Genomic DNA, 12,606 nt, shown 5'->3' with positions numbered 1-12,606 from the left:
TCGCGGGTTTACTTTGGGCTCGTCTCCACTGAGACGGAGCAGCGGCTTCCCACATCGCGGATGACTCGAACCAACCGGCTTGTTTGTTTATTTACTTCTCAAGCTTCGCTTCTCCGTTTGTCATGGCGAGTTTTTGTTTGAAGCTTTTTCGGGGAAAGACCGGAGGGGTTGTATATACATACATATGTATGTTCTATATAGCTGTATGTGCTATATTGAGAATGAGACGGTCGAATTATTTATATTATGCGACGCAGCTGGGCTTCCAGTTTAGGTAAAAAATACCCTACTAAACTGGCGTATGCTAGACATGTTTAAGACCTTTGTACCCAAAAAAAACTTCATGTTCCTTTCTTTAATGCCATTCAGCTCTCTTTGCAAAGGGCATACCAGTGTCGACTATAGCCCGTAGGTAAAAGTTACGTAAGATAGTTCTGAGCTTAGATTTATCTACATATGTGTACTTATGAAAGCAAACACACATTGCCCCTTTGCTCGCCACTCGAGTATTCCAAACAAAAAACTCTTTAACTTTCGGTTTTCAACGCAGATAAGGCAAATAAAATCACCAAGCCGAATTGATTTAATTTTCGCAACAAACATTACATTTACACTAATGATCAACAAATTCTATTAGGAGAAATTAGCTTTCTGGACAAAAGACACAAAGTCGTCGTACAGCTGCTGAGGCAGCTCAAAAGCGGGAAAGTGACCTCCATCCCGGTGGTGGCTACTGTGCACCAGATTGGGGAATTTGTTGGCCAAAACAGAGTCGGGAAAATGGGTGATCTCATGGGCGAAACGGGTGCAACCAGCCTTGGCCTGGATGGGCACGGAATCGACGGCCAGTGCAAACTGCGAGGCGACCATTGATTCGGAGTACAGGCGCATGGAGGTGGTTATGGAGTTGGTCACATAGTAGATCATCACGTTGTCCAGCAGCTGATCGTAGGTGAATTTCTTGGTCAGTCCGCCGTCAGGAAGCAATCTGAATTCCTCATTCGTCCATGTGGAGAACTTCTCCAGAATATAGCTAGCCAGACCAGTTGGATTGTCGATCAAAGCATTGCCGATGGTGTCTGGCTTGGAGGCCTGAATGTGGGCATAGCCCATCTCCTCCAGAATGGTGCCGAACAAGTGGCCCAGTCCGTTGTAGAAGTCCGCATACTGGCTGTCCACATACCAGCTGGGGAAGAAGGAGGCCAACAACAACCTCAACTGTCCCATGGGGCTGGTGTTACCGCACATATTGGAGTGGTAGCCCAGCACGTTCTCCGGGAAAAGTGAGGCAATATTGGAGCCGATTAAAGAGCCCCAATCGCCACCCTGCACCAGGAACTTATCGAATCCTACTCGGAGCATCAGGTTGCGCATCACCACCGCCACCTGAGCCACACCAAATCCAGTTTTGGAGGAGCCCTGGAATTAGAAAAATATTCAATTAGTAACTTGTCTACCCAAAAGCTATATATTAATGTCAAAGTAAGAGTTAAGTTCTATAGCTTATGACTTTTGGAGGTTTGAAAGAAGATATATTGATAAATACTTAGTTAGAAAGAAAATCTAACCTGGGACCATCCATAGCCGGGCAGACTGGGTGCAATAACCTCGAAGACGTAGTCGCTCTTATCACTGGGCGTGGTCAGGAGAGGAATGAAGTCGTAGAATTCGCGAACGGTTCCCGGCCATCCGTGCATCAGAAGCAGAGGCAGTACCTTCTTGGGCTTCTGGCCCTTCACCTGCTTTGGCTTGGCATGAATAAAGTGAATTTTTAAACTGCAAAAATGGAAACAAAAATACATTTGGGGTTAACTTCTCAGGTTAATGTGCAAATGCAGGCAACTAATTAAGCGTGAAAGACTTCGCATGTCCATAAGTAAGGCCGCTCACTCACCCCTGAATCTCCGTTTGGTAGTGATCCAGCTTCTTGAGATACTGCTCCCGTTCGCTCCACTTGGCCAGGTATGTATCTCGCCAGTATTTCACCACCTTGGCCAATTCGTTGGCATTGAACCCGTACTTAAAGCCCACGCCCTCCAGTGGTGCCTGCGCTTTTAAAGGACGCCTCAGCTGGCTGACTAGATCCTCAATAACCTTTGGTAAGATGAGATAAAGGATTATTAGATGGTAAGAATGATTTAATATATATTATTAAAGTTCCATATGATCTTATACGGAATAATGATACTTGCATACCAGCATGAATATAAATATGATTCACGCGTATCATGATGATTTGATTTTTTATAAGCTATGAGCATTATACACATTTATTTAGTATTATGGTATAGTACACTTATTTACCTCTGGCTTTACGCTGATGTCGAAGGGTAGGATGGCCTTGTTCTCCCGATAGGGTTCCTTCAACGTTGGACCCCAGTATTCCTGGTTGTCCAGATCGGGTCTCTTGCCGGGCGCCGAAAGATCGCGGTAGTTCTTATACCCAACGGCCACCAGGATGGTCACAGCTGCGACCAGGATACGCGCCCAGATATTCGCCATGGTGTGTCTACACTATATTCTATGTATATACAATATGATATATCTGGCGAGACCTCCGCTCACTACGCAACTGATCGCGTGCGATCGTCGAGCACAAATGATTTGTAAATCGCAAACTACCAGCAAACAAAAGCTCCACACGGCTTGTGGATTTCATGTGGATCGTATTCTACACTGCAATGCAATGCGAGCATGATAAGGCAAATAAATTGAGAATTTAGGCAAGCTTTTGAAGGAGAGCAATTTGCTACCTAAAGCTTTACAGTTAGTTTTGGAAGATGATCGAGCAGTTTCATTTATCAGTAGGTAAATCCACGAAACAAAAAACATTTTATGCTTAGACTTAAAATGTTTAATGATACTTAACTAAATACAAAATAAATAAAGTAAATAAATTAAATGATTGAGAACTCCAATTACCAACACGCCAAGCTTTGATAAGCTAAAAATCAATAGACAATCAATAGCATTTAATAATGACAGTAAATGGTTTACATTCAAATATGGTTGTTTACAATTTACGTAGTTCGGGATGCGGACATGAGCAGATCATTATATTCTTTATAGGGTCGGAAACGCTTTCTTCTGTTACATACTTTCCAACGAATCTAGTATACCTTTTACTCTACGAGTAAAGGGTACGAGTATAAAAGTATATAACCACTTTTAACAGTTCTTATCAACTGAATCTGGAGATGCAAAATTTTGTTGAATGAAAATTAAGAACTTTAAAGAGAAATATTTTAATAGTTTTTTAAGTTATACAGTCGCGTCAAATATGATTCAATTGACATTTGACTCCCAGTCATTGCAGTCTAATTAAAAAAAATGATATGTTGCCCATTACTGCAAAACCGCACATAAAATACATTGTAACTTACTTAAAAGCTATCGTAGTCCCAGCCAAAGTGCAAAGACCGTTTGGTAAGTATAGTAAAAAAATTTATTTCCTCACCTCACCATGGAGGCCAATCTTTGCCACAAAGGCGGTAAAGTCATTGAACAACATGGCTGGCATCTCCAGAGCGGCAAAGTGGCTGCCCTGCTGGAAGTACATCGAATGGGTCAGGTTGGGGAACTTGTCCCTCAGCTGCCAGTCGGTCACCGAGGGCAGGTCGAATCGGAAGCGGGCACAGCCCATGGGAACCGGGGACTGAACCCGATCCAGCTGGAGATCCCTGTACGCCTTGGATACGTTCTCCAGATAGAAACGGGCAGCCGTGGTGGCCGAGTTGGTCAGGTAGTAGACCATCAGGTTGTCCAGCACAGTCTCCAAACCGAAGACCGTCACTATGGCGCCAAAGTCCTGTTGCAGGCCAGGATTCGTGCAGGTCTGGAACTTCTCGAGGATATAGGAGGCCAGGCCGACGGGACTGGAGGTCAGAGCCGCTCCAATAGTATCGGGCTTGGTGGCCTGTATGTGGAAGTAACCGCTCTCCTGCAGCAGCTCCAGCCATTTGTCCCACACGGGGAAGTGATGATCCACAAAGAATCTGTTGGGCAGATACTTCTCCGGGTAGAAGCTGCCGTAGATACCCTTCAGTATGGCCAGTGGCGAGTGCAGGACGCACATGTTCGAGTGGTAACCGATCACGTTCTCCGGATACAGGGTGGCCAAGTTGCTGCCAATGATGCTGCCCCAATCTCCGCCTTGGATGAAGAACTTCTTGTGGCCCAGACGCAGCATCAGGTTGCGCATCACAGTGGCCATTTCAGCGGCATTGAATCCGGGACGAGTAGCAGCCTAAAGTTATAATAAATATTATTAGAATTTAATAGTTTTGGGAAAAGCAAAACCACTTACATCAGACCATCCGTATCCCACCAGGGAAGGTGCCACGACCTCAAAAGCGTAATCCGTGATGTTTGAGTGCTTGGTGAGCATGGGAATAAAGTCGAAGAATTCGCGCACCGATCCTGGCCAGCCGTGCAGCAGGAGCAGAGGATACACGTGTTTCGTTTCCTGGACCTCCTCCGATACCTTCTCGTGAATGTAGTGAATGTTCAAACTGCGGAGGTATTACATATTTAGCATGGCATCCATCGAGAGAAAAACTTTTCTACCCACCCCTGAATTTCGGTCTTGTACTGCTTGAAGGAGTTGAACAGCTCCTGGCGCTCATCCCACTTGGTCAGGTACTTGTCCCGCCAGTAGTCCACAAACTGCGCCAGCGCATAGGTGTTGAATCCGTACTCAAAGGCAATCCCGTCCAGCGGATCGGTGAGTCTCAGCGTGCGGTTGAGTTCCTTTCGCAGATCATCGATCTCCGATTGGGGCACCTGCAGTTTGAACTCGTAGATCTTGTCGTCGGGCACAAAGTCCTTGGCATCGCCAGGACCCCAGTAGGTGTCATCCTTGAACTCCGGCTTGGGCAGGGGCTTGGTCAGATCCGTGAACACCACGTAGCCGTATCCCACGAAGGCACCAAACAGGGCCACAATCAGCCCAAACACTATCAGGCACTTCATTCTGGCCACAGGCGCAATTAACTCCCACTCGTTATGAATTTAAATGAGCCACCTCGTACTTCTCAAAAGAGATAATGGTTAGTTATTCCGAATCCGTATCCGAATCTGGAACAAAGACGACCGTACACCCAGAAAGCCGCCAAAGAACTGACTGCCGGCGCATATACTCATTCCCCAAATTGTCTCGCAAAGCTCTATCGAAATTCGCTGTCGCCGTTATAGTATATGCTCGTATAATATTTATAAATTCGTTTAGATAGCGCTGGCTATCGCGCACAGTGGTTCAAAATATGCATTGTCACCTTGATCTTTGCTCCATAGGTTTGGCTACAATGTGGCCTGCATCCAGTTAAAGGTTAATGGGCTTAACTCTGCTTATTTGTTTGGGGTTAACTTACAGGTCCAATTGAATTTTTATTTATTTGATGCATTTCGTTAAATGGTTAATAAAATACAAATACAAATACCTTAAAATATTAAGTACTGAGACAATTAGCGGAGCTTTACTATATATTATATTATAAATATATCTAAGCTGTTTCTGAATGACTCAATACCAAGGTGCACTGCGGTTAGACTGCCCGATACTACTGGGTTACGGTTACCTACCCGACTCTGCACCTTGAATAGCCCATTGATTTCCGAGCAAGATAGGCTGACCCACACATAAGTACTATATGAGACAAGTGCGATGGTGACTTGGGAATAGTCCCAGCTACTTATAGGCCACCATTATCTTATCGAAGCTCTCCTGGAACTTATTTATTGGTAACCGCTACGCCGGCAACTGATCATAAATCTCAGCCCTTCTGGCACTGATGATGTGGCTATAAACAAAAAGCGAAAAAATGAATGAAATGAAGTCGGCCGATCAGAAGGCCACGTGGCTCCAATCACTATCCAATATAAATAGAGTCCTAGTACTTTTATTCTACACTACATGGCGAATCAAAGCAAGATTATTTGGCTTCTATCCTCAAATGGCCATCAACTGAAGTGTCATGTGAAAACGGACGAACCTTTGACCGCACTTCTCAAGCAAAAATATGCCCAGGCATTTGGCGTTTCTTCTGAAACTCTGACGCTGATCTTCGATGGGGAGAAAATCCAGGAGGAGGACACATTTGACTCTTTGGCCATGGTGGATCATGACATCGTGGATGTTTTGGAAGGAACTTGGTGCACGAACACCATGAAAACATAATTGTTTTTTACGAAGTCAAGTTAATAAAGGCAATTTAACTGCGAGAAAGAAAGAAATTCTATTTGGATAAAAATTGTAAAAATGTTTTTTATTTATAAATATGTATTTTCAATCGGCGTTTTCGCCATTACTTGGCCAAAAATGGACGCACAGCTGAAATGTTTTGTGCTGCTAATAAACATAGCTAACTATGTCTATCCCAACTTTTTTGATTTTCGAAAAAAAAAAATTGTCAAATTTTTTCATTTTTGATATCATAAAAAAATTTGCGAAAATGGCAAAAAATTACGTTTTCCTTTTTTGAGCACACGTGGATAGGAAATTTTGTTACGAGTTCAACGAGGTATGACATTCCACTTTTGGACAACTATTTTTACTGCTATCGAAAAAAAACGGATTATTTTTTATCAAAAAATCGAAAATAAAAATGTTGTAAAAAATCGGATATGTATGTCATAAGTAATAATAGAAAGACCTTGTACAATACGTACTACCTTTTGTGCCAATATTTTTTAAATGTTACAAATTTATATTTCCGTGTGCATCAAAGGCAGGGGATAATTCGCATAAATTGTAAGGGCACCAATAATGCTGTCGACATGCAACTAGCGTGGGTTTCAAGGGGCAAGGAGACTCGAAAAAGCCACAGAAGTGCCGCCAAACATGCAAGACAGCAAAAAGGAGGCGTGGTCGCCGTGGCAAAAAACAATGATGTGAAACGTAATTCAAGCGAAATTAACGCAATTACCATGCCGCAGTCAAAGGACTCAAATTCACTTCCGATGCACTGCAGCTAAAAAAACAAAAAAAACATACAAAAATAAGACTAAAGTTTGTTCGCGTGCCGCAAACAAATCGCATTGATACTTGGAAGCGTGTCAAAGCTGCCACCTCCGGGGGAAATGGAGAGGTTCCTATTCCGGACCCGAATCGCGGACCATTAATGCCGGCTCCGTCGGGCTAATTCCCATTTTATTGAGTGCTCCAGTTACGGCCAAAGTTTGGCACCAACGCTGCCAATGGCAACCGCCTCACCCTTCAGTGAGGGGGCGTGGTCTTAATGGTCGCAATTAGTTTTTCATCCAGCTGACACGCACTTGTCGTAAAAGTCCATTGAACCTGACGCTAAATTGATTTCCACTTGCAGGGGGCGGGCTTGGAAAAGTTACTCAGCATATTTTTACCTATTAAACAAATACTACTATTTATAACCAAAAACGTAGGAAAACTATGCCACAACGCTCAATTGAGCGTTGGTTTTTCATCGCAACTTTGGCGGCATGGAACGTTATAAGTGGTTGCGGGTTCTACGCCTACGTTCTGGATAGTTATGGTCAGTTAATCCACATTTCACCAGCTATTTAATGTTTATATATTTTTCTCCAGTAAATTATCCAACTGATCACCAGAGAAGGAAGTTCAAATATCACACTTTTGCCGGAACTATTGACAGAGATATAGTTATTGGAACTACTATCGTAATGCTATGCCAGATAGTAGCATCGATTCTACTGTGCTTTGCATTGAATCAGGTGAAGTTTTAGAGCATGAAAACCTGTCAATTATATTTACTAGTAATTTTAGAAAAAAAGAATATGTCTCATTTACGGAATTTTCATGAGCATGATTTTTCCGTGTGCTTGTCTTCCGGTTTGGCCTTTAGCTGGTAAGTTTTTTGATTTTCGGACAATCTTGTTAGTAGTATCTAGTTCTGATTTTCAACAGTCGCACATGTCACCCTTGTTTTGATAGTACTGAGTTATTACTTTGAGTAATTTGAAAATTGTAAAAATGGTATTTTAAAATTGTAAGTTTCCTGCAAACGATTTAGTTTGGTCCCAAACCTATTCAATAAATTATTTTCTGCCTAAAAGTTGGCCATAAAAATGTGTGTGGCGGTTAATTCTTTTTAGAATGCTCATTTGGTATTAGTATTAAACATATACAATATAATTATAAGGAAGTAAGACACAAATTATATTAAAAGAAAAACTGTGAGATATATAATAATATAATAAATTAAACAGTACAATAGTGATATATTTGTATGATCCCAAAAGTATAGTAAAGTTTCGATTGCAGCTATTAGCATTACTGATAAGAATTAGGTTCTTTTTATAATAGATTTAATATAGCATTACAATTGTTTATGTATTTTACAATATCGTAAAAAACTTAAATTGTTGCATCAAGATCCTGGTCATCATTTCCCCAGGGAAATTCGGTCTTTTCCGGTGGACCTTCACCTCTTGAACCGATTTCGAGCTCCATATAATCGGCAGATGACTGGGCTGTGACGTGTCCCAGCTGGAAAGTAAATATGCATATATTTATTTTTATTTTGTTGGATTCATTGTATATATTTTCCTTTACTGCACTTACCCAGCAGACCAAAAAAATGGCCAATATTTTCATTAATATCGATTGTAACAACATTTCTCTCCGCTGCCTCGGCAATCGACTGCTGATGGGAACTGTTTTTACGTTTGCTCAACCTCTGCTTTTAATCAATTATCACTTATTAAATATTTATATTGGTTTTTTTGTTTGCCTGCATACAAACATACATCGCTTTTTATCTGTCACAGCGGAGAGGTTTTAAAATTAATCCATGGAACTGTGAAAAGAATGAAGTTTCGTTTCGAAATCATAAAGATTTTAATTTTTAATAAGAGGCTTAAGGTTGGGTTATGGTTTCCTAAGTGTTCTTTAAGACAAATATTTAAAGACTTTAAGAATACAAGGCTACCTATTTAATCTTTTAATACGTTCCATATTTAACGTCTAGTTTGTGTGTAATGTATGTGTTCAAGGAAGATCACCTGATGGTACTTGCTTTTGCATCGGGGATTCCTTTTTTATGACCGACAATCAATCATGAATTCCAATTATGGAACAATAACATATACCTTCTGAGTCCCATCTACTCAGACATCGGGGATTCCTTTAAGAAATCGGCCTATAAAAGCGGATCGCAACTGCAGCAGAGCTATCAGTCAAAAGATTTCAGTTCTTCGATTACAATCAAACGAGATGCAGTTTGCCATTAGCTTTGCCTTACTTTGCTGCGCAATCGCCGCTACTTTGGCATATCCGATGCCCGACGACATGACCATGAACCCCACTCCACCACCTAAGTACCCACTCAATCTCGAGGGAGGAGGCGGTGGCCAAAGGGGCGATGGATTTGGCTTTGCGGTCCAGGGACACGAGAAGGTGTGGACCAGCGACAACGGACGCCACGAGATTGGTCTAAATGGAGGATATGCCCAGCGCTTGGGAGGACCATATGGCAACTCAGAACCCAACTGGAAAGTGGGCACCACCTACACCTACAGATTCCCGAATTTCTAAGCTCCATAACCATGTTTTGTAAAAAACCACAAAATTGTATTTTACTTATGTCAGTTATCATTCGAATCCAGCTTTTGAAAACCGTATACACTTTTTATGTCCAGATTATAGCGAAATATATTAGCGAATACAACGCTATGCATACCTGACCATAATTTCACTATCTCAAATGCCATCAATGTCCTTGGCGTTGTTTGTTTACCCCGGAACATTCAGGCAGACTTCTAGAGACTGAGACAGAGGCTGGGTCACAGATGATCTTGCAGTTTGGCTAATTGTTGATACATCTTGTTTGGCCAACTCAGTTGGGTAATAACAAATTACGATGACAGGCGGTCTTAATTAAACCTGCCAAGACAAAATGTTTTTTGCTAATTGGATTTATTGCGTAAACTGTCGAGAGAACCTTCGATGGAAATTTATCATGCCGCCGGCGCGTCATCCGCAACATCCGCAGCCTAACCCCAAGATTAAAATATTACGCCATCCCCAACGAAAGCGAATCAGATTCACCCAAGTGTTTGAAAAATGACTCGTGAAGAGGCTGTGTTCTAAACTCTTTTACAACCAAATTCGGGGATTACCAAAGCTTTTCACATCATTAATTCGAACTAAGAATGGCCAAATTGAGTTGACCTTGTAAGATGATGAATCGATTTGGGAAACTGAGCTTTGCTTTGGGCCGCGGAATCTGTAAGGTAATTTTGTGTTGCTTCTTCTTGGGAGGAAATCAAATTTTTGGCGAAAGCTAAGTGGGGTATTATAATAAGAAGGTGGAGTGGTAAGAGATTAGAAGAGATTAAAAACCAGAAGAGCATTACTATAGCTGAAGATTTATTATATGCATTAAAACACAGATCATCAGAATGAAAGTTTGTGGTAAAATGATAATAAAAAGATGCATCTTAACTTGAATATAATAATTGTAACTTACATATAAAAATTGTAACTCAAGTAGGTATTATACTGTTTATTTCATAGAATGAATTAATGCTAACAAAGATTCTGAAGTACAATTAGTTTTTATTAAAAAGTAACCAATATTATGTTATATTATGAGCACCCATAAAACCATAAACCGATTATTTTCACAGCTAACACACAGAAATGGATCTCAATCCAAATACCTCGTTATTCATTGTCTCTAGATGGGATTCACTTTGCTGTCTGTTGCTCTTTGTGTAGCCTACACGTACTCCTTATCAACGAGATGTGGGGATCCACTGGTGAACCACTGCACCGTCTTCTTGACAGGGATTCCCAATTGGGGAACCTCATCTCCGGGCATTGATAAGACACAGATCCGAGCTATATAAGGGCCGAGTTCGACTCTAGCCGCATTCAGTTGACAAAATCTAATCAAATAAATATGCATTTCACCTGCAGTGTTCTGTTCATTGGGCTGGCTTGTGCCATCTCGAGCGCCTGGTCTTATCCCTATCCGGATCCCCGAGAGATTGTGAATCTGCAGCCTGAGCCACTGGCAGTAAGTCATAACGAGACGTCTCACTTGGAGCACAGTTTAATAAGCTATTTATTCTAGTATGCTCCCAATTTTGATGTGCCTCTGCACAGAGTGAGTCGCCAGTTGCAACTGAACGGAGGTGGCGGTGGAAGCCCAAGACAGGGATTCGATCTGAGCCTCAACGGACGTGCTCCTGTTTGGCAGAGCCCAAACGGACGCCACTCCTTCGATGCCACGGGATCGTATGCCCAGCACCTTGGCGGACCCTATGGCAACAGTCGACCTCAGTGGGGAGCCGGAGGAGTGTATACCTTTAGGTTCTAGGCAATTACTTAAAGAGCTGCCTAGTATTTATTGAATAAAAGCTACAATATATGTTTATACAATTACAAGTCACTTTATCTACAAATATGTACGTATTCAGTTCCAGGTGAGGTCCCAGGGTAATTCCTTATCAGTTTGATTATGGGCAAATATAGTGGAATCTGGCTGGGGCATCAAAAACTAAAAGCACACAAAAGTGTTATATATAAAAAGCAAAGTTTAAAGGAAAAACTCACCTCGTCGTCCAAGTTCTCAAACCCTTCACCCACAGAACGCCCTTGGATGAGGCCAAATATGTGGAGTAAAAACCAGAAGAGCAGTATGTTCAACATTTCACCGAGAGCAACGGCAAGCGACTAAATTCACAGCCCGATTTGAAACGGCTTTGGTCCCGGTTCCCAAACAGTGCTCGACCGGCTGATAAGAAACTGATAAGGCCGACTACCGAATGTCTGGATGTGTGTCAAGAGCTGGCCGCCAGACAAGAGACCATCGCCCCTGGAACGGAGACCAGGTCAAAGCTAGAGCCAGAGCCAGAGCCAGAGCCAGAGCCAGAGCCAAAGCCAAAGCCCAACCCAGCTGAACTGTATTAAATTTTTGAGGGGAACGTGCAACTGGCAGGCAAATTTGGCACGTTTTCTGTTGAAATCGAAAAGAAGCCAAAACAAAAGCAGCACAACAGAGCCCGAAAATAATGGAAAAGCAAAACAAATTTAAATGTTAGAAGCAACTCAACAATGAAGGTCAGACTATGATGACTTTTTTCCTGCACCTAGCCCCCATCCTCATGCAAAAATACAAAAAAGAAAACTACCGAAACAGAAATTTGGCTGCGCTTTGCCACTACTTTGTTTTTGAGTTCAACTCACCGTCTTGGGCTAACTGGCCAAGTTCCTTTTTGATAGCTTCAATTGCGGATCCATTTTGTATACCCTGCATTTAGCATACTCTTTACTATTCAGAGTCAACAATCTGGGGCAAAAGCTGGCTTCCAAATACGAAAAATTCGAGGTTGAATTGCCATTTATAAGCGCAGTAAATATGCGAACATTAATACTTTTCAACTTCCGATTTTAGAGTATTCGGAGCCTCAACGCGCCGAAAACTGACCCCATCCCAGATGCACTTTCCTCCGCTGGTTTCCACGTCATTTTCATATGGAGAGTGCTCCAATTCAATGGAAGAGCTATTTTCTGAATTTTCTGAATCAATGCGCAAATTGTCAAAGTCAAAAGCGGTAGAATTTCTTTTGTTTAGCTTCGCTCTGTTTTCCTTTTGCATTTTCGTC

At 42.0% G+C, this 12,606-nt stretch overlaps 8 protein-coding genes across 8 annotated transcripts; 4 read left to right on the top strand and 4 right to left on the bottom strand.

The window, feature by feature from the left end:
- Positions 1 to 532: 532 nt before the first annotated feature.
- Positions 533 to 2,602, bottom strand: LOC120446087 (juvenile hormone epoxide hydrolase 1). The gene is made up of 4 exons (XM_039626876.2): positions 2,305 to 2,602; positions 1,895 to 2,094; positions 1,569 to 1,776; positions 533 to 1,419 (listed from the first exon to the last, which is right to left on the bottom strand). Exons 1-4 carry the CDS (start codon positions 2,500 to 2,502, stop codon positions 634 to 636), a joined length of 1,392 nt encoding a protein of 463 aa, XP_039482810.1. The 5' UTR covers positions 2,503 to 2,602; the 3' UTR covers positions 533 to 633.
- Positions 2,603 to 3,427: 825 nt separating this feature from the next.
- On the bottom strand, positions 3,428 to 5,129 carry LOC120446255 (juvenile hormone epoxide hydrolase 1). The gene is made up of 3 exons (XM_039627127.1): positions 4,571 to 5,129; positions 4,307 to 4,511; positions 3,428 to 4,246 (listed from the first exon to the last, which is right to left on the bottom strand). Exons 1-3 carry the CDS (start codon positions 4,969 to 4,971, stop codon positions 3,446 to 3,448), a joined length of 1,407 nt encoding a protein of 468 aa, XP_039483061.1. The 5' UTR covers positions 4,972 to 5,129; the 3' UTR covers positions 3,428 to 3,445.
- Positions 5,130 to 5,843: 714 nt separating this feature from the next.
- Positions 5,844 to 6,257, top strand: LOC120445826. Its single transcript, XM_039626446.2, has one exon. The coding sequence runs from the start codon at positions 5,912 to 5,914 to the stop codon at positions 6,173 to 6,175; it is 264 nt and encodes an 87-aa protein (XP_039482380.1). The 5' UTR covers positions 5,844 to 5,911; the 3' UTR covers positions 6,176 to 6,257.
- Positions 6,258 to 7,372: 1,115 nt separating this feature from the next.
- On the top strand, positions 7,373 to 8,033 carry LOC120446439. The gene is made up of 4 exons (XM_039627410.1): positions 7,373 to 7,508; positions 7,562 to 7,707; positions 7,760 to 7,841; positions 7,901 to 8,033. The coding sequence occupies exons 1-4, from the start codon at positions 7,406 to 7,408 to the stop codon at positions 7,948 to 7,950; spliced, it is 381 nt and encodes a 126-aa protein (XP_039483344.1). The 5' UTR covers positions 7,373 to 7,405; the 3' UTR covers positions 7,951 to 8,033.
- Positions 8,034 to 8,284: 251 nt separating this feature from the next.
- Positions 8,285 to 8,763, bottom strand: LOC120446210. Its single transcript, XM_039627065.1, has 2 exons — positions 8,558 to 8,763; positions 8,285 to 8,482 (listed from the first exon to the last, which is right to left on the bottom strand). The coding sequence occupies exons 1-2, from the start codon at positions 8,609 to 8,611 to the stop codon at positions 8,351 to 8,353; spliced, it is 186 nt and encodes a 61-aa protein (XP_039482999.1). The 5' UTR covers positions 8,612 to 8,763; the 3' UTR covers positions 8,285 to 8,350.
- A 393-nt stretch (positions 8,764 to 9,156) lies between these two features.
- On the top strand, positions 9,157 to 9,657 carry LOC120445567 (diptericin A). The gene has a single exon (XM_039626050.2). It carries the CDS (start codon positions 9,209 to 9,211, stop codon positions 9,527 to 9,529), a length of 321 nt encoding a protein of 106 aa, XP_039481984.1. The 5' UTR covers positions 9,157 to 9,208; the 3' UTR covers positions 9,530 to 9,657.
- A 1,217-nt stretch (positions 9,658 to 10,874) lies between these two features.
- LOC120445553 (diptericin A) lies at positions 10,875 to 11,380 on the top strand. The gene is made up of 2 exons (XM_039626024.1): positions 10,875 to 11,015; positions 11,073 to 11,380. Exons 1-2 carry the CDS (start codon positions 10,899 to 10,901, stop codon positions 11,316 to 11,318), a joined length of 363 nt encoding a protein of 120 aa, XP_039481958.1. The 5' UTR covers positions 10,875 to 10,898; the 3' UTR covers positions 11,319 to 11,380.
- Positions 11,303 to 11,781, bottom strand: LOC120445552. The gene is made up of 2 exons (XM_039626023.2): positions 11,555 to 11,781; positions 11,303 to 11,498 (listed from the first exon to the last, which is right to left on the bottom strand). Exons 1-2 carry the CDS (start codon positions 11,648 to 11,650, stop codon positions 11,415 to 11,417), a joined length of 180 nt encoding a protein of 59 aa, XP_039481957.1. The 5' UTR covers positions 11,651 to 11,781; the 3' UTR covers positions 11,303 to 11,414.
- Positions 11,782 to 12,606: the final 825 nt, after the last annotated feature.

This window comes from Drosophila santomea, chromosome 2R, assembly GCF_016746245.2.
Source record: "Drosophila santomea strain STO CAGO 1482 chromosome 2R, Prin_Dsan_1.1, whole genome shotgun sequence".
Taxonomy (NCBI): domain Eukaryota; kingdom Metazoa; phylum Arthropoda; class Insecta; order Diptera; family Drosophilidae; genus Drosophila; species Drosophila santomea.
Note: the sequence above shows the minus strand (reverse complement) of the source record. Positions and strands in the feature narration are given on the sequence as shown.

Bases quoted from the DNA above. Each gene is read 5' to 3' on its own strand.
- LOC120445826 (XM_039626446.2), top strand. From the start codon at position 5,912: ATGGCGAATCAAAGCAAGATTATTTGGCTTCTATCCTCAAATGGCCAT.
- LOC120446255 (XM_039627127.1), bottom strand. From the start codon at position 4,971: ATGAAGTGCCTGATAGTGTTTGGGCTGATTGTGGCCCTGTTTGGTGCC. The intron at 4,512-4,570 runs GTGGGTAGAAAA...ATACCTCCGCAG, and splicing joins TACAAGACCGAAATTCAGGG to TTTGAACATTCACTACATTC. The intron at 4,247-4,306 runs GTAAGTGGTTTT...TTATAACTTTAG, and splicing joins TGGGATACGGATGGTCTGAT to GCTGCTACTCGTCCCGGATT.
- LOC120446087 (XM_039626876.2), bottom strand. From the start codon at position 2,502: ATGGCGAATATCTGGGCGCGTATCCTGGTCGCAGCTGTGACCATCCTG. The intron at 2,095-2,304 runs GTAAATAAGTGT...ATCTTACCAAAG, and splicing joins ACATCAGCGTAAAGCCAGAG to GTTATTGAGGATCTAGTCAG. The intron at 1,777-1,894 runs GTGAGTGAGCGG...CCATTTTTGCAG, and splicing joins TACCAAACGGAGATTCAGGG to TTTAAAAATTCACTTTATTC.
- LOC120445552 (XM_039626023.2), bottom strand. From the start codon at position 11,650: ATGTTGAACATACTGCTCTTCTGGTTTTTACTCCACATATTTGGCCTC. The intron at 11,499-11,554 runs GTGAGTTTTTCC...GTGTGCTTTTAG, and splicing joins TTGAGAACTTGGACGACGAG to TTTTTGATGCCCCAGCCAGA.
- LOC120446439 (XM_039627410.1), top strand. From the start codon at position 7,406: ATGCCACAACGCTCAATTGAGCGTTGGTTTTTCATCGCAACTTTGGCG. The intron at 7,708-7,759 runs GTGAAGTTTTAG...TAGTAATTTTAG, and splicing joins TGTGCTTTGCATTGAATCAG to AAAAAAAGAATATGTCTCAT. The intron at 7,842-7,900 runs GTAAGTTTTTTG...GATTTTCAACAG, and splicing joins TCCGGTTTGGCCTTTAGCTG to TCGCACATGTCACCCTTGTT.
- LOC120446210 (XM_039627065.1), bottom strand. From the start codon at position 8,611: ATGTTGTTACAATCGATATTAATGAAAATATTGGCCATTTTTTTGGTC. The intron at 8,483-8,557 runs GTAAGTGCAGTA...TTTACTTTCCAG, and splicing joins CCATTTTTTTGGTCTGCTGG to CTGGGACACGTCACAGCCCA.
- LOC120445553 (XM_039626024.1), top strand. From the start codon at position 10,899: ATGCATTTCACCTGCAGTGTTCTGTTCATTGGGCTGGCTTGTGCCATC. The intron at 11,016-11,072 runs GTAAGTCATAAC...TATTTATTCTAG, and splicing joins TGCAGCCTGAGCCACTGGCA to TATGCTCCCAATTTTGATGT.
- LOC120445567 (XM_039626050.2), top strand. From the start codon at position 9,209: ATGCAGTTTGCCATTAGCTTTGCCTTACTTTGCTGCGCAATCGCCGCT.